The 26,799-nt window shown below is 53.2% G+C and overlaps 2 protein-coding genes across 5 annotated transcripts in view; one reads left to right on the top strand and one right to left on the bottom strand.

Moving 5' to 3' along the window:
- DNASE1 (deoxyribonuclease 1) overlaps positions 1 to 5,148 on the bottom strand; it is a 35,221-nt gene extending 30,073 nt beyond the window's left edge. The window contains exon 1 of the mRNA XM_055409359.2: positions 5,019 to 5,148. The gene's annotated coding sequence lies outside the window, so the exon portion shown is untranslated. The remainder of the gene's footprint in view (positions 1 to 5,018) is intronic.
- A 20-nt stretch (positions 5,149 to 5,168) lies between these two features.
- On the top strand, positions 5,169 to 24,927 carry SLX4 (SLX4 structure-specific endonuclease subunit). Of its 4 annotated transcripts, none has more exons than XM_055409346.2 (16): positions 5,169 to 5,273; positions 7,225 to 7,362; positions 7,790 to 8,378; positions 9,682 to 9,903; positions 11,660 to 11,849; positions 12,733 to 12,945; positions 13,369 to 13,577; positions 13,690 to 14,030; positions 14,529 to 14,763; positions 15,137 to 15,225; positions 16,069 to 16,215; positions 17,037 to 17,206; positions 18,027 to 20,242; positions 21,756 to 21,858; positions 22,421 to 22,837; positions 23,294 to 24,926. In XM_055409346.2, exons 3-16 carry the CDS (start codon positions 7,835 to 7,837, stop codon positions 23,673 to 23,675), a joined length of 5,478 nt encoding a protein of 1,825 aa, XP_055265321.2. In that variant the 5' UTR covers positions 5,169 to 5,273; positions 7,225 to 7,362; positions 7,790 to 7,834; the 3' UTR covers positions 23,676 to 24,926. The 4 variants fall into 4 exon arrangements, with proteins under 4 accessions (XP_055265321.2, XP_055265324.2, XP_055265320.2 ...); XM_055409349.2 differs by lacking the exon at positions 5,169 to 5,273 and adding an exon at positions 5,303 to 5,652 and having other exon boundaries at positions 21,759 to 21,858; positions 23,294 to 24,927; XM_055409345.2 differs by lacking the exon at positions 5,169 to 5,273 and adding an exon at positions 5,303 to 5,652.
- The last annotated feature ends 1,872 nt before the right edge of the window (positions 24,928 to 26,799 follow it).

The following is a 26,799-nucleotide window of genomic DNA, read 5'->3' on the forward strand; positions in this document are numbered from 1 at the left end:
CCTTGTTCTGCCCTCTCCCCAACCCCTGTCAAGACAAATGAGAGGCAGTTATGGAGGTTTGGGGATTTATAACCAAACCACAGACCTGGGAACAGAGCCTTTCACTTCTTCCACAGAACTGTTTAAAATATTAACTCAGTGGAAGATGTCACAGTTTCCAAAAAGGAACATATTCCAGGAGGGTAAGAAAGTGATAATCATAGCATATTCAACCTTCGCCTGTTTCCCCTGGATCCCACAATTATCTACTCCTATGGGCTTAGAAAACAGCCTCTCCTTGGAATAGCACTCCTTTCATTTGGTCTACATTTTCCCACACCCTTCTGCACTTGCTCTCTTTCTGATATACCTTGTAAAGTTTATCAAACATAAGGACAATTCTGACCTTTTAATATATTAAATGTCCTTTCATGTCCCTGGCGGTAAAGTTCTGCCACAAATGCTGGCAGGGAACAAACACAAAGTATTACCACTAAACTAACAGGGACCCAGTAACATTGTTTTTAGACACTGTCACGCTGGGGGACTCCTGCCTCATTTCAGTGGGAGACAGTGAACCTCAGAGCTTCTGCTAGAGCTAAGTCACAATCGGGTCCAGGTCAAGGGGGCTCCCATGGTTCACCTTGGGTCAAAGAAAATCTGACCCAGAACTTTGTTCCTTGAAGGGAGGAATCATGTCTAACCCTAAATTTCAATCACCTCCTCACTCAGTTTTTGGCATCTCTTTTATGTTTAGCCAATAGGATTTGCTCAGTAGGTATTGGCTAAATGTAGTTACCATCAGCCTCTAACTTGGAGACCATAAAAATCATCTGTGAAACTTACAAATGACAGGTTGGGAAACCTATCCAAGACTAATTCAGCAGGTCTAAGGGTGGTGTCCAAGCATTCCAGTTTAAAATATTCCACAGGTAAGTAAGTTGAAAAGCTAAGGTTTAAGGAACATTCCCTTCTCTAAACTACACTGAGATAACTCATTTTGTTTAAAAGAATAATATGACCAGATTTGAGCAGGTGGCAGAAGAGAGAAAGGCAGGGGAGTTTTCTTTCCCAGGCTTCCAAGAGATTTAAATCCTAAATGAAAAAATACGTACCACCTTCACAATTGTCCTTCCTTCACATCATCCTAGCCATGTTCCCATGCATTTATCATTTTTTTCCTCAGAATAGTATGATGTTTTGCCATCTTAAAAATCTTGCTAGGGGGAGGGAGAGACTATCCTTTGCAGGACTAGCTAATTCCCAATGATAGTAATTTACTAGGGAGCAGTCTCTCATATGCAAATTCATCACCTCATTTATGTCTCAAAGATGAAGTCAATATTGCCCCTGCCCTGGTCATCCCAGACCAGGTGCCAGGCAGCTAGAGATCATCTCTATAGACCAATACACTCCACGGAATTCTCCAGGCCAGAATACTGGAGTGGGTAGCCTATCCCTTCTCCAGTGTACCTTCCCGACTCAGGAATCGAACCAGAGTCTCCTGCATTGCAGGCAAATTCTTTACCAACTGAGCTATCAGGGAAGCCCACAGCCCAAAGTCCATGGGGTTTATTCAAACTGCTGCTGCTGCTGCTAAGTCGCTTTAGTCATGTCCGACTCTGTGCGACCCCACAGACGGCAGCCCACCAGGCTCCGCCATCCCTGGGATTTATTCAAACTAGCCAGTCCTAAACCCTCTACCCTGCTCTGCCTTGCCTTTTTCAGGGAATAAGGCTCCGACCTAGGCTTTCCTCTCATTCCTGCTTCTGACTCCTGACCAAAACCTTCTCTGTGAGGCATGACATGCCCTCTCATCTGTGGAAATTAATAAATTTTTCTTTCAATGGCCCTGGCTTCTCCTTGTTGTCACCCAGTCACCTCTTACAAATCAAAATCCCTCTAGTACAAATGAGACACTCCACTGCTACCACATTTGTGTTGTCTACTTAACTAATTCAACTGGAACCTATATTACAAACTAACTTAGGTTTCCAAAAGCAGACAGCAAATACTACCTCCTAACTCCTTCATATGGAGAAAGTTCTTGAAAGCCCTATTCACGTTTGAAACTCAACACTCAGAACTAAATGTAGTATGACCCAGCAATCACACTCTTAGGTACAAACCCAAGAGTACTAAAAACACACACATACATACATGAAATGTTCACATGGCCATTAGTTATAATAGCCAAAACATACAAACAACTGATAAATGGATAAATACAATGTGGTATATCCATACAAGGAAATACTATCCCGCCATCAAAAGAAATGAACTGATTCATGCTAATGGATGACCCTTAAAAACACTACATTCATTAAAAGCCAAACAGAAGGTTTATACGATACAATTTACATAACATATACACAACAGGCAAATGCAAAAAAGGAAAGTAAATTGGTGGTTGCCAAGGGAGAGAGTAAAGGGGAATGAGGCTCACGGGTAGACAGCTTTCTATTTGGGGTTATAAAATGTTCTAGAATTGGACTATAATTGACGGTTCCTGCCTCCTGAGAAATCTGTATGCAGGTCAAGAAGCAACAGTTAGAACTGGACATGGAACAACAGACTGGTTCCAAATCAGGAAAGGAGTACATCAAGACTGTATACTGTCACCCTGCTTATTTAACTTATATGCAGAGTAATTATGAGGAATGCTGGGCTGGAAGAAGCACAAGCTGGAATCATGATTGCCGGGAGAAATATCAATAACCTCAGATATGCAGATGACACCACCTTTATGGCAGAAAGTGAAGAGGAACTAAAGAGCCTCTTGATGAAAGTGAAAGAGGAGAGTGAAAAAGCTGGCTTGAAACTCAACATTCAGAAAACCAAGATCATGGCATCTGGTCCCATCACTTCATGGCAAATAGATGGAGAAACAATGGAAAGAGTGAGCGACTTTATTTTCTTGGGCTCCAAAATCACTGCAGATGGTGACTGCAGCCACGAAATTAACAGACACTCTGTGGACATGAGTTTGAGTGTACTCCGGGAGTTGGTGATAGACAGGGAGGCCTGGCGTGCTGTAATTCATGGGGTCGCAGAGTCGGACACGACTGAGCGACTGAACTGAACTGAACTGAACTACTCCTTTGAAGAAAAGCTATGACCAACCTAGACAGCATATTATAAAGCAGAGACATTACTTTGCCGACAAAGGTCCATCTAGTCAAAAATATGGTTTTTCCAGCAGTCATGCATGGATGTGAGAGTTGGACTATAAAGAAAGCTGAGCACAGAAGAACTGATGCTTTTGAACTGTGGTGTTGAAGACTCTTGAGAGTCCCCTGGACTGTAAGGAGATCCAACCAGTCAATCCTAAAGGAGATCAGTCCTGAATATTCATTGGAAGGACTGATGCTGAAGCTGAAACTCCAATCCTTTGGCCACCTGATGTGAAGGACTGACTCACTGGAAAAGACCCTGATGCTGGGAAAGACTGAAGGCAGGAGGAGAAGGGGATGACAGAGGATGAGATGGTTGGATGGCATCACCGACTGAACGGACATGAGTTTGCGTATGCTCAGGGAGTTGGTGGTAGGCAGGGAAGCCTGGAGGGCTGCAGTCCATGGGGTCACAAAGAGTCAGACACGACTGAGCAACTGAACTGAAGTGACGGTTCCACAACCTTGTGAATATACTATTAACCAACACTCTGAGAGAGAATTTTATGATATGTAAATTATAACTTAAAAAAACAAACAAACCTAACTGTATCAGTTTCCCAACAAAACTACTCCTCCTCCTGTATTCGTTACTTCAGTAACTGAAACCACATTCTACTCAGATGCTCAGGCCAGAAACCTAGAAATTATTTTCCAGAAACCCACAAGTATTAACAACTAATTCGGTCAGGCAATTCAAACGCCTCAATATTTCTCCTTTCCCAAAACATCAACTCCTAAATCCAGGACGCCCTCATTTCTCGCTTGCATCACCGCAGCCTCCTGATGAGCCTTCAGGCTTGCCTCTCCAGATCAACTTTCACACTGCAACTAGAAACTCCTTTAAAAACAGTATCTATGTCGTCTCCCAAGGACCCCAGGTTGAAGTTCGAACCCTTAATAAGACTTATAAGGTCTCTCAGACTTCACTCCGCGGCGAACCTCTCCGGCTTCAGTTCTTAAGCTCAGTTGTGTCCGACTCTTTGCGACCCCATGAATCACAGTACGCCAGGCCTCCTGTCCATCACCAACTCCCGGAGTTCACTCAAACTCATGTCCACAGAGTCGGTGATGCCATCCAGCCATCTCATTCTCTGTCGTCCCCGTCTCCTCCAACCCCCAATCCCTCCTAGCATCAGACTCTTTTCCAGTGAGTCAACTCGTCGCATGAGGTGGCCAAAATATTGCAGTTTCAGCTTCAGCATCAGTCCTTCCAATGAACACCCAGGATTGATCTCCTTTAGAATGGACTGGTTGGATCTCCTTGCAGTCCAAGGGACTCTCAAGAGTCTTCTCCAACACCACAGTTCAAAAGCATCAATTCTTCGGCGATCAGCTTTCTTCACAGTCCAACTCTCATACATGACCACGGGAAAACCATAGCCTTGACTAGACGGACCTTGGTTGGCAAAGTAATGTCTCTGTTTTTTAATATGCTGTCTAGGTTGGTCATAACTTTCCTTCCAAGGAGTAAGCGTCTTTTAATTTCCTGGCTGCAATCAGCATCTGCAGTGATTTTGGAGTCCCAAAAAATAAAGTGTCAGTGTCAGTGTCTCCGGCTTCACGAGCCCTCAAATCTTAACAACGAGCACCTCGGAGCCTGGAGAGGTTGGCATCGCCTCACCTCGGCCCCGGCCCGCAAGGGGAAACCTGCCCCTCAGGCCTCAACCTGCTCGCAAGCGTCTCCGGGAGGAAGCCGGCGCTCGGTCCCTCGGCTCCCGCCCCGGGTCTGGCGCCCCCGTTTACCTGTCGGCTCCTGACGCAGATGGGCTCTGAGGGGCAGCCAGTGAACCGGCATACATTTCCTGTGTGAAATGTGGTGCACCCAAACTTCGACTTCAAACTGCGGCGGAGCCCGAAACTCACCTCGACTCTTCCTCAACACTTAGTAGACTTCGCCGGGAGCCACCTACAACCTCAGCCACACGTTCCTCTGGAGCCGCGCTCCGCCTGGTCCCGCCCGGCGCGCTAGAGAAACGTTTTCAGTCGCGCGCCCCGGCCGCAAAGGAGGATGGGACGCGAGCCTCAAGGATCCCTCTGCGCCCGCGCAGCCGCAATTCTCCGCCGCGCATGCGCAGGGTCTTGGGTCGCCGTTGAGAAGGTGTTGCGGCCGCGCCAGAGGTAGGAGGAGTCGGGCTTTGGGGCCGGGAGTCTGCACCGGGGAGAGGAGGTCCGGCCTCTTCAGGCCTTTCTCGCTTTCCTGAGAGAAAAGAGCCTTCCTCGCCCGCCGCCAGCCGCGGTTAGAGGCAGGAGCTGGGCTTGGGTAGAGGGGGCCAGGGCTGTCTGAACGGAAGATGGGTGGGGGGATCCGGATACCCATGGGTCACGGCCCGGGCGTCCAACTGGCGATCGGAATTCGCCGTCTGCCTTTGTAGCCGCCAGAGTCCTTGGCAGCCCTTCCCCAGGTGGTAACCCGTGTGTCACCGGGTTGGGGGAGGCGGGGAGTCCGCCCCGCACCTGCCCATTCATTCTTTCCGCGTCTGCAGTGAGCCCGGCCGCGGTAGGTACCAAGCTGGGTAGGCAGAGTCCCCGGCCCTCTGGAAAGTTGCCGTCTCGTTCGGATCCATTCCTCCTTAGCAAATACCGATAGAGCGCCTGTAGCAGATACACTGTTTTTAGACTAATACCCGCAGAGATGTTGCGACTCAGGACGGTGTGGAGGCTGGAGTTTGCTCCAGCTCCCACGTCCAGCAATTTGCTTGGCTTGACGTTCCAGGCGCTCAGACACGCATCTCTGCTTCTCTGGGCAGCCTTGTCTCCCACCACTTTCTCTGGTGCTCCCGATCGTACCAAACTCTTTGCAGTTAATTCAACAGATTACTGTCGAGCACTTAAGTCAGGCACCTTGTCAGCCAAAGAGAATACAAAATGAGTGCGTGCCCTCCTGAAGTTTTGAGCTTAGTAGGGGACAAAAAACAAGCTACTGAATAAAACTATAAGAGCTAATGTCCTGGAACCACACTGCCTGGATTTGATCCCAGCCTGCCTCTTGAAAGGATATGTGAACTTGAGCCAGTTTCTCATTCTTGTGCTTGGTTCCTTGCTGTAAAGAAGGGGTGTCAATAGGTCCCACCTAGTAGAGTTGTTGTAAGTATTAAACTAGTTAGACTTGTAAAGCACTTGGGACGGCTGCCTGCACAGTAAGCATTCAATAAATCTATTACATGTGATTATAACCTGATAAATGCCACTGTGAAAACAGTGTGTGATGATAGAAAATAAATGGGAGTGGAGAGGGTTCAATTAGATAAAGACTGAGAAAACAAGCTTCTCTAAGGAGATGGAAGATGAAAATGAGCCAGCCATGCAAAGTAGATTTTAGGTGTGTATGTCTACCCCACTCTGGAAAACTAGATGATTAATGGATTACCTGGACCATGGAAACTGCCTTATGGTATCTGAAATGAACTCTCTACCATTGAGTTATTCAGTTTTGATTTTCAAAACCCCACTAAACTGTGCCAATATAAATAATCATGCCCGTAAGGCCCAGCCTTTGCACATGGGCAGCATTCTGGTCACGTGAGTTAGGAGAGTTGCTGGGGTGAGAATAAAGAAAAGTGACCTTTTTCTGATTTGGAGAAATTGGTTCTGTCAATGAAGGATGAGCCTGCTGTATTCCTGCCTTTGGTTTCTTCCTGAGAGTTCAGTGCACATTCCCTCTTTCTGTCTCTTATTATATTGCTTGCTGATAGAGCCTCTGAGAGCTGAAGGCCTTGGACCAGAGATAGTTTTTCTGGATTCAGGGACCATCTTGATTCTGTGGTGACTGTTCTTCATGGGATTCATTCCCCAGACTCTGGTAAAAACTATACTCTTCCAAGATGCACACGTTTTTCTGCCCATGGAAGAACATGCTTTGACAGGTCTTTAGGTCCCTCTCCCCTGTTGTGTTATGGTAGCCTGTAGGGTGATTAGTTTGTGTTAACCAGGCTATAGCTGAGTATTTGACAGGGGTATTGTTACCCTGAAGACTTCCCATACTCCACATGCTCTTGTACCTTCCTGGGAGAAATGGCATAAAATGACAGTATCTATCTAATTACACTTAAATGCTTTTGTTTTTTCTCAGGTGAAAACTTAAATGGACCAAATGTGCTTTATCACCATGGAGATCCTGGAGAATCACCTGAGCACCAGGGCCACATGTATTCTCTCTGAGAGGCATCTACTGGACAGCAGACCCTCGGAGATGTGAACTTTAATAAAGGTAAGCTTTCAGTGTGCTGAACAAAGGTTCCGTTTGAAGAAAGACATTTTAAAAAATTTATTTATTTATCTTTCTTGGTTGTGCTGGGTCCTCGCCATTCTCGAATTTTTTCTAGTTTCAGTGAGCCGGGGCTACTCTTCATTGCGGTGCATGGGCATCTCATTGTAGTGGCTTCTATTATTCCAGAACACAGGCTCTAGGCTCATGGGCTTCAGTAGTCGCCGCATGTGGGCTCAGTAGTTGTGGCCCATGGGCCAAGTTGCTCTGCAGCACGTGGGATCTTCCCAGACTGGGAATCAAACCCATGTCCCCTGCATCAGCAGGTGGATTCTTATCTACTAGACCACCGGGAAGTCCAAGAAAGATATTTGAAATCATTACGGAGGGAGGGAACAGTACATCCTGCTCAACTGTGCAAACTCTCCAGGTCCTACAGTGAGAAGCAGTGAGGAACCATAATGAAGCTTCCAGCATGAATGAGGCCTGGCCAGGCTCACACTCGGGTTCACTGTCTCACCTATGCACACGCCCCCATATCGACCCTCACTTCTCCGAAGACCAGCCTGAAAGCCTTCAAATCCGTCAGATGATGGATGAGTCAGATGATGACTTTCAGGAGCTCTGTGCCAGCTTTTTCCAAAGGGTGAAAAAGAATGGCCCCAAGGAAGTGTCAAAGGAAAAGAAGACACAAAAGGTCTCCAGCAGCACCCAGATAAGCAAATCAAAAAGGAACAAACCAACTGCTTCTAAGAGCAAAACCCCGCGAGGCCCCAATGAGAGGAAAACTTGCCCTGGCAGCCAGGTCCCGCGGACTCAAAAGCACGGGGCACTCAAGAGGCCAGAGACTGAACCAGCTCCCCCTGAAAACACTGGGGGAGGTGTACACACTTCTGCTGTACTCCAGGATAGCGCATGGAGCACCCAGACAGGTAACCAGTCAGAACCTCTGCCAGAGAGGACACCAGAGGTGATTTGTACCATTTTAAACCAAGGACCAGAAAACTTTCTGAAAGCTAGTAAGTTTCTTTGGCTTTGTCGGCCATACAGTCTCTGTCGCACACTACTTCTTAGATGATGTGTAATTGAATGGGCTGTGTTCCAGCAAAACTTCATTTACAAAAATAGGCAGCCTGCCCAAGACTATAGTTTGCTGACTCTTGTTTTAAACAATAGTCATTAAGAAAATATTCCTAACCCTTGTATGAGTTCTCTACATGATATATTTGGGGCCATCTGCTCTTTCATTTTCCTATTAACATTTACATCATGCAGTTAACGTGAGTTTGTAGTGTTTCTTTTTTTTCATGAACATAAAAATAATGCTACTTCTCTCATTTTCTTGGGTTCATTCCAAAGTGTGTAAGTTGCAATGGGTGAGCCAGTTTGGTTAGGCTGCTGAGAAGGTAGAAGGCATGTGCCATGTGGGTTTGAGTCCCAGGAGAATATTCTTGTCCTTTCTAACTCTTCCAAACACCTTTTATTCTTCTCTGTTTATTTGTTTAAATCAACTTGCTCTCCCTGCTGCCCTGGTGTATTAAACCACAAGTTCAACATACATTCTTCATGCAGAACTGAAAACCAGCCTTGCATATATAATACAGCACAAGATCTTTGGACTCCTGAGTTCCGTTTCTAAATTTTTCTCACCTTTACTTCCTGATCTTAAATAATGTTTTTTACCTATGTGGTCAGCATGACCTCCCCAGTGCAGTGGTGGTAAAGCCTTAGCTCACAGAGACTGTTGTAAGGCGTCATTAATGTTGCCAAAACGTTATTGGTCTTTCACGCTCCCTTTGAGAGTACAGTGAAAGCTATGCTTGATTTCCTGCAGAACACTGCACTGCTCACCCCAAAAACACACCTGCAAGGATGACATGCAGCATCAGGGGCTACATTGGTCCCCCCAGAGGTCATCTTCAGACACCAAGTTAAAGGAGAACTTCTGACCTAGAAAAATATGTGTTTGTCATTAATAACTCTTTAATAACAGTTTTATAGAGATAATTCACATTCTATAAAATTGACCCCTTTCAAGTGGACGGTTCAGTGACTTTATTCACAGAGTTGTGCAGCCATCCCCACCACTTAATTTTAGAACATGTTTATCACCTCAGATATGTGCCCCCTCCTGTCACAGATACATATGGCAGGGGTATTTTTATCACCACAGTGAGGCTACCAAAAAACAATCAGTACTTTAGAGTTACACCTAATGTAGTCAGTAAAGGACCCCTTTGAAATCTGAGGTCTTTGAAACTAGAAGAACCTTTGGTTTCTCATGCTAGAACTGATGCGTATGAATGTTCTCCTCCTTGCCAGAGGCCACCACGGACAGCCTCTCACAGCCCCCTCCTCCCTGTCTGACTGCAACGGCGCCAAGTCCCTCCAAACCCAGGGCGGCAGAGCTGGTGCTCCAGCGAATGCAGCAGTTCAAGAGAGCAGACCCCAAGCGCTTAAAACGTGCTTCCGAAGCCTGCTTGCTTGAGGCTGCACCTGAAGAAAATGTCCCAAAGGACCCTCAAGATGTGATGGCGGTGAATGGTATGAAGGAAGCGCTGTCTTCCCAACAGGGATGATGTTGGGGGAAAGGGGTCAGGAAGGAACCTGCCTTCTCAGCCGGGGGTGGGCCTTCTGCCCGACGCTCTGCCTTTGCCACTCTGGCCAAAGAACAGAGGGTCCCCTGGGTCATTTCTCACTTAGCTTCTTTGAGAAGGTAGCACTTCCTCTTTTTTTCATTTTGACTTCTTATTACAAAAATTTTCCCGTTCAAAAGAGTCAGAAAAATATATTACAATGAAGTCCCTATGCCCTCAACCTAGATTTAACAAATAGTGGACATTCTGCCACACCTTTTCTTGTCTCTATAAATGGACACTTCTTCTGTACCATCGGAAAGCAAGTCATAGACATCACGATGCTTTACCCCTAGAGTCTTCTACATAACCACAATTCCATTAACACATGTGATTCTAGAACACTGCCTGCTGTCCAGCTCACATTCAGATTTCCCCGGTTGCCCCAAGGACCGCTTCGGTAGCGAACTCTTCCTGAACAAGGATTCATCACATGCTGCTTATAGCCGTGGCTCAGTAGTCTCTCTGGTCTAGACTATAACAGTCTCTTATCTTGTCCTTGTTTTTTGTGATACTGACTTCTTGAAAAATCCAGGACAGTTGTCCTTTAAAACTCCCCACTTTCTGGATTTGCTTGTTTCTGCCTGGTGTCAGTTAACTCTTTCCTTCAGGGAAGTGCCATACGCTGCACATTGTGCCACCCCAGGAGGCTCATACTGTCTGTGGTGCTTTATCCCCTAAACAGCAGGAATCCTTATCCCTGGTGAAAATACACAAAAGGAAAAGAAATAGGAAGAAACTATTGACAGACCTACAGCCAGTAAATCCGTAGTTTCCCGGTGTTTACTTGCAGGTTTCACCTCAGGACTACTGAGCATTCTCAGGCTACCCCCAAGGTCCACACAGGTGACACAGTGATGCAGCATCAGTCCTTGGTCCACAGGGCACCAAGGGGTGCAGAGGGGTCACTCAGCCAGTGCATGAGCCCAGCCCCTGCCCTGCATGTGATTCAGTTGTTTCCATCAGTCTTCACATCATACCCAGTAATAATCAGGAGGGATAAACCATTTCTTTGTTTAAAAAATGTACTGGACCAAAATGAAGTAGGGTGCTTTTCTGGCTTTGTTCTCAGGGCAAGTTCTGTGTGAGTGCCAAGGGTCTGCTCCAGCAACATTAGGTATGACAGGGCCACGGTGGGCACGGCCGCCTTGGGCACCATCCCAAGATTAGAATCAGTTCATCCTCTGGTCTGATGCCAAGAAAAACCAAGAGCAGCATTCCACTCTGACCTGGAAGGGCAAGAGAAAGTCAGAGCAGTAGGAGAGTTTGAACTTTAAAGAGGAAACCTAGGATTCATTGGAGTAGGAGCCTTACTATCCTGGGATGCCCAAGATTGCCACTTTAGCAGAAACGGGAAACAAAAGGCAAATTCTTCAGGGCTCTGATGCTCAGAGATGTGCCTGGGCCAGCCATAGCGGCCTCGCCTGGAAGTTGGCTGAAATGCAGAGTCTCAGGCTCCACCTAGCCCCCCAGAGTGCCAGCCTCCCGACCTGCACTTTAACGAGCTTCCTGGAGGTCCTTGTGCCTGTTAAAAGTTTGGGGAGTACCCGGCTTGGTGTCTGGTCTCCCCAAGCTGGGTCTGGGCTCCTCATGCCCCACCCAGCGTCCGTGCTCCACGAGGTCCAAGGAAGAGCTGGTCCTCATGGGTCCTTGTGTCTCCACAGGGTGTGGGCCCAGGCTCCCCACCACAGAAAGTGACACTGCGGTGGCCTTGGACCTCCAGCAGGAGCTTGGGCAGGAACCGGCGTCCGCACCCAATGACAGCCTGGAGGAGACGGGTTTGTTCTTTTGCCAGATCTGTCAGAAGAACCTCTCAGCCATGAATGTGACACGGAGGCAGCAGCATGTGAACCGGTAGGAGCAGCTCAGCCGTCACCTGTCTGTGTTCACCTCGCCCATAGGTGTGACCAGCTCCAAGGCTCCTGTGGAATCTCCAGGGCTCCAGGGGGGAATCTTGAAATTAGTATTTCAGTATCCGGGTTGGTCCAGCCTTGCTTTTTTTTTTTAAACAGCTTGAGAGATCATTTGTGTACCATACAATTCAGCCATTTAAAGTGAACAGTGCAATCACGTTTACTTAGTGCATTTAGAGTTGTGCAGCCGTCACCACAGTCAGCCCCAGATCCATCAAGCAGGCACCCCCATTTCCCTCTTTCCTCAGCCCCTGGAAACCACTCACCTGCCTTCTGTCTCTGGGGACTTGCCTGTTCCAGACATAAGTGGACTCACAATATGTGGCCTTTTGTGTCTGGCTGCTTTCACTCAGCAGAGTGTGTGCAGGGGTCATCGGTGGTGTGCTGGCTCAGTGCTTTCCTCCTTTTTATGGTTTGATGATATTCTACTCTATGGATGGACCACATCTTGTTCATCCATTCATCCACTAATGGACATCTGTCTCCACCTTTTGGGTTTTGTGAATAGAGCTACTGTGAACACGCTTTTCATGTATTTGCTTTAGTATCTGTTTTCAGTTCTTTGGGGTTTGTACTTAGGATTAGAATTGCTGGGTCATATGTTGACTCTGGTGACTCTGTGTTTAATACATCCTTGCTTTCCTTAGACACCTTTGCTCACAGAAACCTAAATGCAGTGTCTGGAGGCTGACTGCAGGCTGTGGGGAAGGACCAGCTTGTGGGGGGAGCAAGCCTTGGCCCACAGCACGACCACACTGACCTGAGCCCCATCTACAATCACGTGAGCAGGGAAGAGTGGTCCCACCTTTGCTGTCTTCCTCCAGGTGCTTGGATGAGGCTGAAAAGGCACTGAGATTTCCCATGCCTCAGATCCCTGAATGCCCCATCTGCAGCAAGCCATTTCTCACGCTGAAGAGCAGAATCAGTCACCTGAAACAGTGTGCGGTGAAGATGGAGATCAGCCCACGGCTCCTGCTCCAGGCTGTGCAGCTGCAGACGGCTCAGCCCACGGGCGCCTCGGGCACTCCGGCACCCAGGTAAGTCAAAGGAAAAGGAAGAAAAATCAAGGTATGTTGATTCTTTTAAAGAAAAGAAAAAGGCCTTTTGTAGTGGTGGAGGACAACAGAGCACTGATTCTGGAGATGAAACGCTTCAGAAGTAAATGGCACAGTCTCCACAGGGGCCGGGAGGGGACAGAGCTCCGTCCTCAGAGGCTCTTAAACAGACCAGCTGGCATGGACTGGTTTCCATGAGTCCTTCCTGAGATCCTCCCGTCCCTAACAGTTTGAGCACAGAAACTGCTGATCCTTCTGTATGTTGGATCCACGTTTACCCCTTTCCTCTCATTCCCCCCACCGAGGAGAAGGGGTCCAGCCCTCCCGGGTCGAGCAGGGACCCTCAGAGCAGGAATTGCTCACCCCTCTAGCCTCACTCACCTTTCGGTCTGGCTGCCATTTAAGCCTCAGCGATGGAGCTGGCTGTCTGAAGCGGAAGGGAGCCACCACCAAGAAGGAGCCACGGAAGAGGCGGAAGGTCACTGAGCCTGAGGCGCCATCTGAGGACCTGCTGATGGCTATGGCTCTGTCCCGCTCAGAGATGGAGCAGAAGGCTGTGCCAGCAGCGCTCAGGCTGGGGAACGCTTTTGCAGAGAGAACGAGACTAGGAGCAGGTGCGATGGCTAAGGGGGTTGCTGAGAAGCCTGGCCGCGCAGCAGCTGCCGAAGCTTCCCCTGGGGTCCCTGGTGGGAGGACGACTCTGTGCTGCTTCTGTTTTTTCTCCAGAGAAGAAGACTCGCAAAAAGAAAGCCCCTGCATCCCCCCCACAGCTGTTAGTCCAGGATGCGGAGACCACGGGCCGGCAGATAGAGGACCGCGTGGCCCAGCTCCTGTCGGAGGAGGTGGAGGCATCCAGCACGCCGCCGCTCCCCACCAGCAGGATTCTAGAGGAAGAGCTGGCCAGGGGCAGCCGGACCCTGCGACCGCCCGGGGGGCCACAGAACCTGCTGTGGGAGGCCAGTGCCCTGACAGGGGCTGGGGCCCTGGAGTCCTTCTACACGGCCAGCCTGGTGCCTCCCCTGGTGCCCCAGCGGCCCGCCACGGAGTGCTCCCTTCCGGTGGGGCAGGTGGGCTCAAGGGAGAGGGTGGCAACTCCGGCTGCGGCACCAAGCGCGGAGGGGAGGAAGCCGAGGGCCATGGTGTGGAGTCTAGTGTGTTGTCTTTGCAACAACTAGACGGTTTGCACAGTAGGAACAGGGAGGCCCATAGGTTTCCAAATGTGTTAAGATTCTGGAGAGTTCAGAATGCAGGGTCCCAGGTCCTACCCCAGACTGGTATAATCTGCCTGTGATGGGATCCAGGAATCAGACAGGCCTGTGTACAGGTGTCTGGAATCAGCACTCACCTGCTTGAAGTAATTTAGATGACGCAAGGAGGGCGGGGGCCCCTTTTGCAGATGCAAAGACCCCAGGTGTGCCCTTGCCAAGACAGAGGCACCTGCTGACAGGGGTCACAGCGACAAGCTTCCCAAGTGGCTCTGGGCTGGGGCTCATTCCCCAGGGGCCCTCGAGGTGGTGACTGCTGTGGAGGCCCCACGCTCACTCTGGCTCACCTGCTTCTTTCAGGGTCTCACACGGGAGCCCATGCAGCTGCCATGGCCACCCAAGCCACCAGAACTGAATGTGGGAACACCCCCTTCTGCCCATGGCACCCACCCTGTGGGCCACAGCCTCCAGAGCCCAGCGCCCTCCGCCAGCCAGAGGGAGCGCCAGGCCCTGCAGGATCTGCTGGAGCTAGCGGGAGAGCGGTTGCCCACCAGCCCGTACAGCAGGGACCTGGCTGGCTCGGGAGGGGCTGCAGGTGAGACCCTGACCCTCAGGGCCTCCCTGTCCCGGTACCAGGGCCACGATGGCTGCTCAGGTCCACAGTCCCGGGCTCACCCTGTCTGACGGGAGGGTGGTCTCTCCGGGTGCTTTCCTTTCTCCTCAAAAGTGAATGTGAGTTAGGCAAGTCCATCAGTTTTCCTTCAGCTTTGACCAAAGACAGAGCCTTCTGCCAGAGCGAGTGGTCGTGAGGGTTGATTTCGGCTTTCTCTCCTGAGTGCAGCTCTGTTGGGCGGGGGTGGCAGTGCAGGTGGCCTCTGGGCAGTTCGCCTCCATGAGGACATCCTCTGGTCCGCTGGGTGATGCTCTTTCCCAGGTGGTTGATGATTTTAACCTGCGAATCCTTTCAGGGATGGACTTGTCGCTCGGTGGCCTTCCACTGACTGGGTTTGTCCTGCCAGCCAAGGAGAAGTACCCGGAGGAGGGCGACCAGACTTCGGTGAGCATGTCTGGTCCTGCTCGCGGCTCCGCGGTCGTGGCTGCAATGCTTGTTGTATGTTCAGTGCGGCCGGCTCACAGCCAGCCTCCAGGCCCCTGCAGAGTCCACGGGCGCCCCTTGACGGCCTTTGAGCTGAGCCAGGTTCTGTCTCTTTTGTTGTTGAACCCCAGGGGCACCTCAGTAGCCCGGCCCTGGGAGCCTACTCTGTCCTGGGGCCCGGGGAGCACCCTTGCCCTGTGAGGGTGCTTCATCCAGCCAACGGGACTGACTGACTGACTCGTGAGAGTCCTGGAGATTCAAGCTAACAGTTTGTGTTCTGTATTGGTGACTATCTGGGTTAGAAACTGGATTTTCCTTAGAGAAGGTGCCATCCCGTGAGCACATTGGTATCAGCTGAGCGCTTGTCACCAGGTTCTCCCTGGGGACGTGGCACATGTCAGAGAAGGGACATGGACTCCTTCCAGCCGGCCCCACAACTGCTTGGGCTCAGGTCCCACCTGTCACAGCCGGCTGGGCTGGTGGCTTCCTCACAGAGACCTAGCAGCTGCTGACGCTGCCACTGCGTCCTGGTGAGGCCATCACCCATGCCTCTCCATGCGCCGGGCCTCCATCTCCACGGGCCGGGCCTCCTATCTAGGCCAGGGAATTGGGTGTGACAGAGAACTTGAGAAAGGACTGGGTCTTGCTGTTCCCTGTCTCTGAGGTCCTGAAGGTAACTTCAGGGTGGAGGCCGACGGTGGACCTTGTGAGGAGCAGCAGGAGGCCCTGTGCCCCGTTCGTTGGGCACCTGCACAGTTCGGGGGCCCACAGGTGGGAGTGGCTGCTCTCCCCTTCTCGTTTCAGCTCGCCCTCGGTTTGCTGGTGGCCGACTTCAGTGCCATGGTCAACAACCCACACCTGAGCGACATCCAGTTTCAGACAGACAGTGGGGAGGTGCTCTGTGCCCACAAGTTTGTGCTGTATGCCCGATGCCCACTTCTCATGCAGCACGTGAGTGCGCGGCCAGGCGGCCTCCTCCCCCGTGCTCTTTCCCCCTGCACCCTCCCCTCTGTGCCAGCCTCTCCCTCTGTCTTCCTGCCCCTTTCCTCCCACCACCCCACTCTCCACCCATGGCCCCGACCTGTTCTTCCTCTGATGCCATCAAGGCTGTGCTTCCCTGGAGAAGACAGGTTTGAGGTCAGGAAGCACTATAAGGCGATGAGCTCAGAGTTGGGAAGCATCAGAGTTCTTGTTCCGTTGCATAAAAATCCTGTTTTCCCCAGAACTGTTTCCTTTTCCTCTATTTACATATCAGTAAAGTCTTAAAATCACCTTGTTTTTTTCCTGCCATGACGTGTGGCTTGAAGAATCTTAAATTCCCCAACCAGGGATTGAACCCTCGCCCTTGGCAGTGAGAGTGTGAAGTCCTAACCACTGGATCACCAGGGAAGTCCCTAACTGACCTCTTTAAGGCTGAACTGCAATGACATTTCTGTGTTGTCATGTCTTGACTTGAACGTGTCATGGACTTGAATGTGGCATCGCAAGAATCCCAGAAACTGCTGTCAGTCTCATCAAAAAGTTCTAGTGCCTTTGATAGGCTTGTCAACAGAGGACTGACGGGCTCCTTAAGCCTCTATCGCTGACTTGACTTCGAAAACAGACAAGTTTTGTGCCCTAACCTGCAGAATTCCTGGTCAGCTAAATGGAGTGACTCTGGCTAGTGCCCACCCTGGGATGAGATCCAAGGCGCCCAGAACCTCCTGAGGCCTGTTTTGCCCCAGGTTATGGCTGTACCATCAGTAACTCTTCCATGTGCATCTGTCCCTCAGGTAAACAGTGAAGCCTTCCTGGCTGAAGAGGACGGTGACTTGAGGCGCCAGCGCGTGCTGCTGAGTGACGTCAGCACCGAGGCCGCCCAGGCATTCCTGCATTACCTCTATGCTGCCGACACCATCCTGACTCCCCAGCTGGCCCCTGACCTGCGCTCTCTGGCCCAGAGGTCCAGGCTGTTCTTTCCACTTACTTCTCGGTTTTTGACAGTAACTAACAGGGATTATCTGGTTGATGGCCCATGAGAGGTCAGGGCTGAGTCCTTCCTGTACCTTTTAATCCCGAGTTTATGGCCAATGGTGACCTTGAACAGGGTGTACTGACCAAGATTCTGGCCACAGGAAACACTTGGAGGGGAGCCCCATGGCTTTCACTCGCTGGGAGTGACGAGGGGGTGGTCTCAGCCCCCACCCCCAGCACCGCCACTCCTCAGCGGTTCCGCCACCAGAGCTGCCCAATGGCCGCCCCTCCAAGTCCCAGAAGGTGGACGTCAGCAGGATGCTTGCTCCAACGCCCCTGACGCTGCAGCTGCCCGGTCTCTCCACCCCCTGTCCTGCTTCCACCTCTGGGGTGGAACCTGGGGAGGGGTGGGCTTGGCCTCTGGGGTCTCCAAGGCGCCGATGAGACGGCAGAGTGCCAGGCAGGCTGGCACACATGTCCGGGCTGACCTGAACCGGCCTGGGCGTCCCCATGTGTGTCAGTCCCAGTGCTTTGGGTCAGGTCACAGAACCACCCAGCCCCACGGTCCCCCCTCAGCCCACACTCAGGCTGCACAGCAGGGCTAGTGGGCCCCCCAAAGGCTGTGTTTCTAGAGCTGAGTGGTCTGGGGCATTACTGGGCACAGACATGGGCGCTGTCTCCGCAGGGGAGTGGGGAAGGGCCAGGGAGAGTCACGGCCGTCCCGCCCGTGAGGACTCCTGCCCCGAGCCTCCTGAGCCAGGGCGCTGCCTCTGTGCAGGGGGTGGTGACGCGTGGCTTTCCTGTTGCAGGTTTGGGGTGAGTGAGCTTGTTCACCTGTGTGAACAAGTGCCCTTTGTGATGGATGCAGAAGGTGGACAGGGAAAGGAGCAGGAAGACGAGGATGCGGACGGCAGAGTGGAGACTTTCCGAGAGCTCCTGCGCTCTGTGTGGCTGGGTGAGGGGGAGGGAGCAGAGGCCCTGCTGAAACCTGAGGACTACGAAGAAGACAGAGAAAAGGTCAACGAGGAGGAGATGGAAGAAATTTATGAATTCGCTGCTACTCAGCGAAAGCTGCTCCAGGGGGAGAAAGCTCCAGAGCCAGAGGAAGAAGCCAACCTGCTCGGGGAGGATGGTCCAGTTTCTAGGGAAATCCCCACAAGTGAACAGGATAAAGAACAGCCAGAAAATGCAGAGCAGGTGGAATTATCTGGGCAAGGAAGAGATGAGACCCTGGCCAAATGGGGAAACATGAGACAGTCCACACTCCTGCCCCCCAGCGACCAGGCTTTGAACGGGGGAGAGAAAGCAGAGGCCCCAGAGGGAGCACAGGCTCCTCCCTGCTCCTCCAGCCCTGCCCAGGGCTGGGCAGAGAGGCAGGAATGCTCCCCTCTGTGCTCAGTTGATGATGATAATGATCAACAACCTTTTTCATCACCTCAAGCTGGATACCCTGAACTCTCCCGGGTGACGAGCGATTGGGAGGAAGGAAACAGGACCATCCAAGAAAGGGAGGTAGAGGGTTTCCATCCTCCTGCCCACCAGCAGGCATCCCCCTCAAGCTCATGCTTCTTCCCACCACAGCCCCATCAAGGCCGGAGTCCTCGCCAGCCACGTCCTCACCCTCGTCGCCCCAGTGACCTGTCCCCACCGATACCCCAGTTGCAGGGCACAGCTTCCAGCATGGCCTCCCAGAACTCATCACCGAAGCCAAAGAGAGCAAGGCGCCTTCCCTCATCACGTGAGGACCCAGGCCAGAAAGACAAGGAATGTAGTTCCGGATTGGAACGCAGAGGTAAAGGGGTCCTGATCTTCCCAGAAAAATCTCCACCCATGGATCTAACCCAGTCAGGACCTGGCCGCCGGAGCTCCAGGCCTGAGACCTCTCCCCGCAAAATGAACAGAGAAGACGAGGTGATCCTGTTACTGGATTCAGATGAAGAGCTGGAGCTGGAGCAAACCAAAGCAAAGTCATTTCTGAACAGTCCCTCGGAAGACAAGAAAGTTCTGGAAGTCAGTGCCAAGTCATCTGAACTGTTTTCCATCATTGACCTCGACGCAGAGCAGGAGCCTCCCCAAAGCCCACCAGGAAGCCAGGCCCCGCTGCCGCAGGAGATGGAGAGGCAGCTGCGGGCCAGCGCCGATGAGGACAGCACCACGGACACCTCGTGGCTAGTGCCCGCCACCCCACTGGCCAGCAGGAGCTGCGACTGTTCCTCTCAGACCCAGATCACGGGCCTCGGGGCCAGGCCACCAGCAGACCCACTGGCTCTGCCCAAGCCCAGGGCCCTGTTAGAGAACAGGGACGAACCCGAAGCCACGAGTAAGTTTTCGGTCATCATACCCCAGATGTCGTCCCCACGCCTGGGCCCCGCCGCTCCTGGAGGCTCTGATGGGAGAAGGCAGGCCTGCAGCAGCCCATCCAGCCCCCGCCACAGACGCCTCCCACGAGCTTCTCCTCTGGCTCCCTGGCCCATCTTAGGAGGCCTCGCCGACCTCCCTGGGCAGCTCCCGAGGCACCTGCCTCCTGCGCGAAGCCCAGCAGCTCAGGCTCCCGTGAGTGAAGTGGTGGAGGTGGAGGACAGTGAGGATGAGCAGGAGGCAGCCTCCCAACAGGCAAGCAGCAGCCCCCTGCTGGATGGTGACCCCCCGATTCCAGCCGAGGACTGGTGCTGGCACATGGAGCCCCTCTCACCGATCCCCATTGACCACCTGAATCTCGAGCGGACAGGCCCCTTGAGCACCAGCAGCCCCAGCAGCAGGGCAGAGGGCACCCCAGACAGCAGGGACTGCCGCTCCCTGGCACTTCTGGGCACCACCCCCATCCGAGGGAGCTACACTGGCCGGAGGAAGTCTCGAGAGAAGTCCTCTAGGGCCGGCTCCCCTGGGAGCCACCAGCAGAGCTTTCTGAACTCAGCTCTGTGGGATGACTGGAACGAAGAAGATCAGAGGTCCTCAGAGGCTCTTCCTCTGCCCCAGACGCCGCACACAGATGGAGCCCAGAGGTCACACGAGTTACAGACGCCACGTGAGTACTGGGAGGGTGTTTGTCTCTATTTCACACTGAGGGACCTGAAGAGTCATGACAGCGAGGGGCGGCCAGCCCTCCCCTTGACTGCTTGACCTTCTCCACAGTTAGGGAGGGAAGGCCTGCTGTCAAACGTTCACTTCTTAGGCTAGTAAGTGGGGGCGTCCTAAAGCTGCCTGGATCCTGTGCTCACCTGGGCACCTGTTAAGGACCCCTGTCTGTGGCCCCACTCCAGAATACCTCACCAGCACTTCAGGGAGACTGTGACAAGCCCCTCAGGTTCATCTTAAGAGCAGACACGTGTGGCTCCTCAAATAAACAATTGCCATTATTACCAGGTCATTGCACTCCAATGTTCAAAGGACTTGAGATCAGGACTCAAACACATGCCGAACACTCACGTTCACAGCAGCACTATTCACACAGCCAAAAAGTAGAAACAACACCAATGTCCATCAGCTGATACGTGAATAAAAGGTGGTTCGTCCGGACAGTGGAATCTTCCTCAGCCATACAAAGCTCTGATACAGGCTACAACATGGACGAACCTTAGAAACATGGTGCCCAGGGAGAGAAGCCAGACTCAAGGCCATGCTGTGTGATCCTACTCATATGAACTGTCCAGATGGACAGGTCCACAGAGACAGAGTAGATGCGTGATCGCCAGGGGTGGAGAACGGGGACAGACAGCATGGAGCTTCCTCTGCGGAATGAAATGTTTTAGAGGTGGGGGCTGCACAAGGCTGTGAATGTTCTGAGTGCCACCGAATGGTTCACATGAAAAGTTACGTGACTTTCATCTCAAAAGAAAACCAGGCCATGTTCCACCCCAGAGCTGCTGCTTCAGGAAATCTGGCGTGTGACCAAGAATTTGCATTTCTAACAGGTGCCCAGGTGGCATGTGAGAATGACTTCGGGAGACTTGAGACCAGGATATCTTAGAATCTGAGGGGAGATTCACGGGGGTGACAGACTCTCTGAAATTGTATAAAGAACTTTGTGCATTTTTCAGGAGACAGAGCCTGTTGTTTTCATTGATGTCTCAAAGGGCTCCATGCTCATAAAAAGGATAAGAACCAAAATCCAGATGGACCTAAATTGTCCCTAAGTTGTCTTTTAAATATTGATTTAAAAAAAACAGCATTACTAAGATGTTATACACATACCATAAAATTCACCCTTCAAATGTACAATTCAGTAGTTTTAATACAATATTCTACAACTGTCTGATTTCCAGGATGTTTGCATCATCACCCAAAAATAAACCCTGTCCCCATAAGCAGTCATCCCACTGCCCCTTCTGCCCAACCCCTGGCCGCCACTTACCCGTCTTTGATCCCCAGCAGCATCAGCACTGCGGAGCCCTGGCCACAGGATGCCAGAGTCAAGCAGGGAAGAGTGGACATCACCATTCTCCCAGACCAAGGGCAGCATGAGCAAAGTATCTGGGTGACACTTCCGGACTCAGAAGAGGCTCTCCTACTGAAACGTGTGTTTCTTTTGTTCTGTCCAGAAGGTGCTGATCGGAAGAAGAACTTGCCCCCAAAAGTGCCCATAACCCCAATGCCAAGGTACTCCATCATGGAGACTCCAGTGCTGAAGAAAGAGCTGGACAGGTTGGTGTCCTTCCGGAAAGCTCATTCCGAGCAAACCCTCCCTCCCATGTGTGTCCAGGCTCAGCGAAGTGGGAAACAGGAGGGTCTGCTGTGGGGGTCCACTCTGGGCTCTGGTGGCAGGAGCCTGGCTGGTGGGGGCTGTGCGTGACTCCTGGCTCTTCACCTACTGTTCCCCATGTAACTCAGGGCTGAGAAACATGCTCCTCCAGGTCACCCGCTGCGGACAGGCCTCCACGTGCCACGTGGGTGGGAATGGGACTCTTGCCTTAATGGTCTGAGGATGGAGACCCGGTTTTTTAAAAGAACATCACAACTATCACATTCCAGTGAATTCCGCTGTTCACCCTGGGCCCCAGGGAGGTCCTTGCTACCCCGCCACTCACAACTCAGAATGTGGCCCTTCTGGAATATTCCTGAGTCTGCTCTGTGGGTATTCAGGATGGATACTGAGCTCTGAATGCTCATGAGTCAGGCATTTTAAGATTCAAATACACAAAGCCACTAGTTTAATTTGTTGGTATCTGTTTGCTCTTTGCTGAAGTGCACCTGTTTCCCCATTCAGGTTTGGGGTCCGCCCTCTGCCCAAACGCCAGATGGTCCTGAAACTGAAGGAGATATTCCAGTACACTCACCAGACGCTGGAGTCAGACTCTGAGGACGAGGGCCAGTCCTCACAGCTGCCCTTGGAGGCTCCCTGCAGCCAGACCTACACCACCCAGACCTCTAAGACTTCAAGGGCATCTGGCCACACCCAGATGGAGGCCCCTCCTGGCCACGTTCCCCAGAGGTCCAAGGGACCTGCCAAGACCAAGGGCCCCCAACATCACAAGCAGCAGCCTGGCGGCAGCATCTCTGCCCTGAGCATGTCACCAGCCAAGGAGGAACCTTTGGACCCTGGTGGGGACGCCCAGCTCCCGGCCTCTCAGGAGTCCACGGCCACCTCTGTGGACAGCGGGGACAGCTCCTGCAGCTCACAGAGGTAACCACATGAGAGCCCAGGGCCAGTGGCTTCATAGGTCCTCTGACCAGTGAGCCTTGAGAGTTGGCATAAGCGAGGCATGATGGCCGACACTCACAAATCCCAGTTGCCTTCTGGGTTTGGACAACAGAAGACTGAGGTGGGGTTAAAGGTCAGCCCCCTGTGGGCCTCCCAGGCAGACCTCTGGGGCTCCCAAATGCTTGCCCACAAGTGGGGCCAGCCTAGTGCGGCTGCCCTTGGCATTAGATCCTGGCTGAGGGCGTAGTCCTGCTCAGGCCAGCAGCTACAGTGCCAAGGACATAGCAGCCTGGGGCTTCCTGCCGCCCCAGGGTCCTCCCTGCCACATGCCGGGCTCGCAGGGGACACACACATTCCTGCCCTCAGAAAGGCTCCTGGTCTTGGGGTGGAGGTAGAAAGAAGGGGTATTGCAAGGTATTACTGTCTGGTGCTTTTCAGCTCTTCCTGTGAGTTTGGAGCGGCCTTGGAGTCTGCGGGAGAAGAGGAGGCAGTCGGCGCCTCGCAGGCGGCCGTCCAGGCAGTGGCCACAGAGGAGGCCGTGCGGCGTTATATCCGCTCCCAGCCGGCCCTCTACCGCAAGGTCCTGCTGTACCAGCCCCTCGAGCTGGCAGAGCTGCAAGCTGAGTTGAAGCAGCAGGGCATCCGCGTGGCCTCGGGGAAGCTGCTGGACTTCCTGGACACCCAGTGCATCACCTTCACCACGGCCGCAACCCGCAAGGAGAAGCTTGGGAGGAAGAGACGGCAGCCCATAGGCAAGAAGAGGGGCAGAGCCAGCAGGCCCGCCCCCTGCTCCCCAGTCCCGGCCGTCAGCAGCCTGTGACGGCCTGCGGCCCCTGTCCATCCACGGGCCAGGCCCCCACGGTGCTTCTGGGTCTTCTGACCACATTCTCCCCCTGTGAGTGACTGCCCTGGAACAGCCTGCTTTCAATATCCTGGAGTGTCCTCAGAGTAGTCTGCTGGATTTAGGGCCCAGCCTCCCCTCTCCATTGGTACCCATTGTTTGTCTCCACGTGTGTCAGGAGGGGTGATGGGCCACCGCCAGCTGCCAGGGTGAGGCCTGCGTTGGGCGTGTCTTCCACTCTGTCCGCCAGTCACAGGTGTCCATGTCCTGAGACAGGCGACAGGTCTAGCCTGCCCCTGCCCTGTCTCCCTTCTCAGTACTTGGGCCTCCACCAGCAGATCGACTGTCCACAGGCTCCAGGTGCTCTGCTGGCCCAGCTGTCCTGCCCAGACACCTGTCATTGTCACCAGCAGTCTCCAAACAGGACAGTCCTGAAAGCCAGCACAGCGTGTAAGCCCCCAAATAGTTCTTTGTTACCTGGTTCTGCCACTGTGTGTGGTAGCTGCGGAACACAAGTGAGGGGCTGAAAGAACAGAAAAGTTTGGTCTCTACGTCCTTGTGAATGTCTCGTCTGTTTCAAGTACAGTGCAGTTCATTTTATATGATGTGCAATAAAAACATAAAGGCTTTACAGAAAGCTTCTAGATGCCACACTCCAGTAACGGGCTGTGGGGAGTGGCTTCCAGCACCCCCATGCGTTGTCTGCATCTCCGGGGGACCCAGGCCTGCTGGTTATTACGAATAGAGGTTCGTTCCCTCACTCACGCACACGCTGCCCACCCACACGCCCACCGTCAAGAGTCCTCAGCAAGCGCTGTGCTCTGCCCTCCATGCTCCCCCGCTGGTTTGTTACGTGCAGGCTCCGTCCCCCTGGGTCAGAATCTGCATTTTAACAGGGTGAGTTTGTGAAGCTTGCTCTGGTCCAAGTGCTAGGCCCTGTGAAGAAGTGGGAACAGGCCAGCACCTGTGGTCACCTAGTGGAGGCCTGTCCTGTGCCGGCTGTGAGCGTCAGCGCTTGGGGTGGCCCAAAGGGACAGCTTCCCAGAAGAGGGGTTTGTGAGCTGGGCCTCAGCGGCATGCAGCATTCGGGGAGGTGAGAAGGGGCTTCTTGAACATGCATTCGTGACCAGGCAGAGGGGGACTCGGCCTTCCCCATGTCTGCTGCCTGGGGGCGGACGACAAGAGATAAGCCAGGGCTCAGATGCCCGCTTGATCAGACCGAAGAAGCTACAACGTGTTTCCTGTATGAAGGGCTTGAGGCCTCCTCTCCCGTGGGCTATGTTAGGGGAACGAGATCAAGTCAGGCAGGAGGGAGCTGACCAGGTCCTCACGTGGGGCGCTGGCTGGCTGGGAAACCCTGCGGCTTCAGGTGCACAGTCCGGGCTTGGGGATGGGTGTCCTGGGAGCCTCCCTCCTCAGATGGCATCCCGACTCCCATAACACTACCAACTCCAGGTGGATAAGGAGGTACTGGGGGAGAGATTAAAGTGGATAAAAAGCCACCAGCTGGTGAAGCCAGGGATGGTGGGCCTGGGGGCCAAAGACCCTGAAGACCCTGGCCTGTGTGGTCTGGCCGGGACATCCCTGGAGGCCAGCAGGAGCCAGCAGTGGGGCTGGCCAGGCTCAAGGCACAGCCTGAACTGAGTGCAGAGCATGAAAAGGCGGTTAAACCAGTCACTGCAGGAAAGACCACTACTTCCAGATAGTCGGTGGCGCCCAGGACAGCAGCTAACTGGCTGAAAAGGAGCCAGTGATGAGGAGCTGTCCTCTCCCACCGCCCACAGGGAGCCCAGAGGCCCGGTTGGCCAGGGTCTCGTGGGCAGCAGGCACGGTGCTCCCCTGCAGAGGCTCTGCTGTGGGGACCCAGCACAGGAAGGACGCACACTGAGCTCCAGGCAGCAGAACGTTCTCCCGTCGGAGGAAACGATGGGATGCCCACGCTGCGCTGTGATGTGATCTCCTGGGTGGGTTCCACTTCCTGTGGCCTGGCCTTGGCCTGGACAGGGCCACTCATGGCAGTCGAAGGAGGCCCACAGCCCAGCTTGAGCCGGGTGCAGACAAGGGGGCCCCGGGGGCCTGCACAGCCCCAGAGAGGCCCCTGCAGGCAGGAAGCCTCAGGCTGTGGGTAAGCTGGGAAGAGCCCGTCCAGTGGACCTCAACTCCGGGTGGACGGAAAGCCCCAGAGTGAGAGCCACCATGGGAGACACCCACCCCAAACACACGAACACTCCCAGGAGAGCCAGGAGAGGGCCCCAAACTTGTCAGAGCAGCTGGTGGAGGCAGCCTGGGGTCCGGCCCTGCCTTTGGGGGTAGGTGGGGGGTGGGGGAGGGAAGTCAGGGGGCAGTGCCTACTCGGGGGCAGTGCCTACTCGGGGTGATCCCGAGATCCCCACAGAGGATGCTGTTTCTGCCCGCGCCCAGGATCCTGAGTGGTGGAGGGAAGAGCAGAGCGGCCTCCCGCCCTCTGCCACGTGACAGGCACCCCCAGGCCCCTGCAGTTCCCACATCCTGTGGGCGCCTGCTCTCAGACGCCTGGGCTGCACCACCAGACGAGACTGCAGCCGCCAGCTGCACCCTGCCTGCCTGCACCCCAGGGGCTCCTCGAGGGCAGCACCCAGCTGGCACATGAGAGGGAAGCAGGGACGGGAAGGGTGGCCAGGAGGGTGTCCCTGTACGAAGCACTTCTGATCTGCCACCCTGGTTCCCCTCTCCCCTCCATCACCCACGCAGCTCTTGACAACACATGCCCCTTCCCACCTCCCCTCACACACAGCCTGCTGCAGGCATCTGAGCCTACCACCCTCCTGCTCTGCAACCATCGCTGGCTCCCACCTGCTCGCAGAGGGAAGCTGAGGCCCCCTCCCGTCACTCTGCCCCCATGACATCACCTGCTGCTCTCAGCGGCTTCCCATGGAGTGGTTTGCTCCCTGTCTGTCACCAGAGGATGTCCTGTATTTCTCTTCCTCTGTAACTTTCCTCATGTTCACTTTGGGCCGTGTCCTTCCCCACCAAGGCAGCACTTGTGCTGAGGTCCACCTCTAGGGGCCTGAGTGAACCACCACAGCCTGGTGTTTCAGGCGCCGCTGACCTGCCCCGGGGACAG

This window comes from Moschus berezovskii, chromosome 27 (genome assembly GCF_049115385.1).
Source record: "Moschus berezovskii isolate FMDL1 chromosome 27, NW_MosBer_1.0, whole genome shotgun sequence".
In the NCBI taxonomy this organism is placed as follows: Eukaryota; Metazoa; Chordata; class Mammalia; order Artiodactyla; family Moschidae; genus Moschus; species Moschus berezovskii.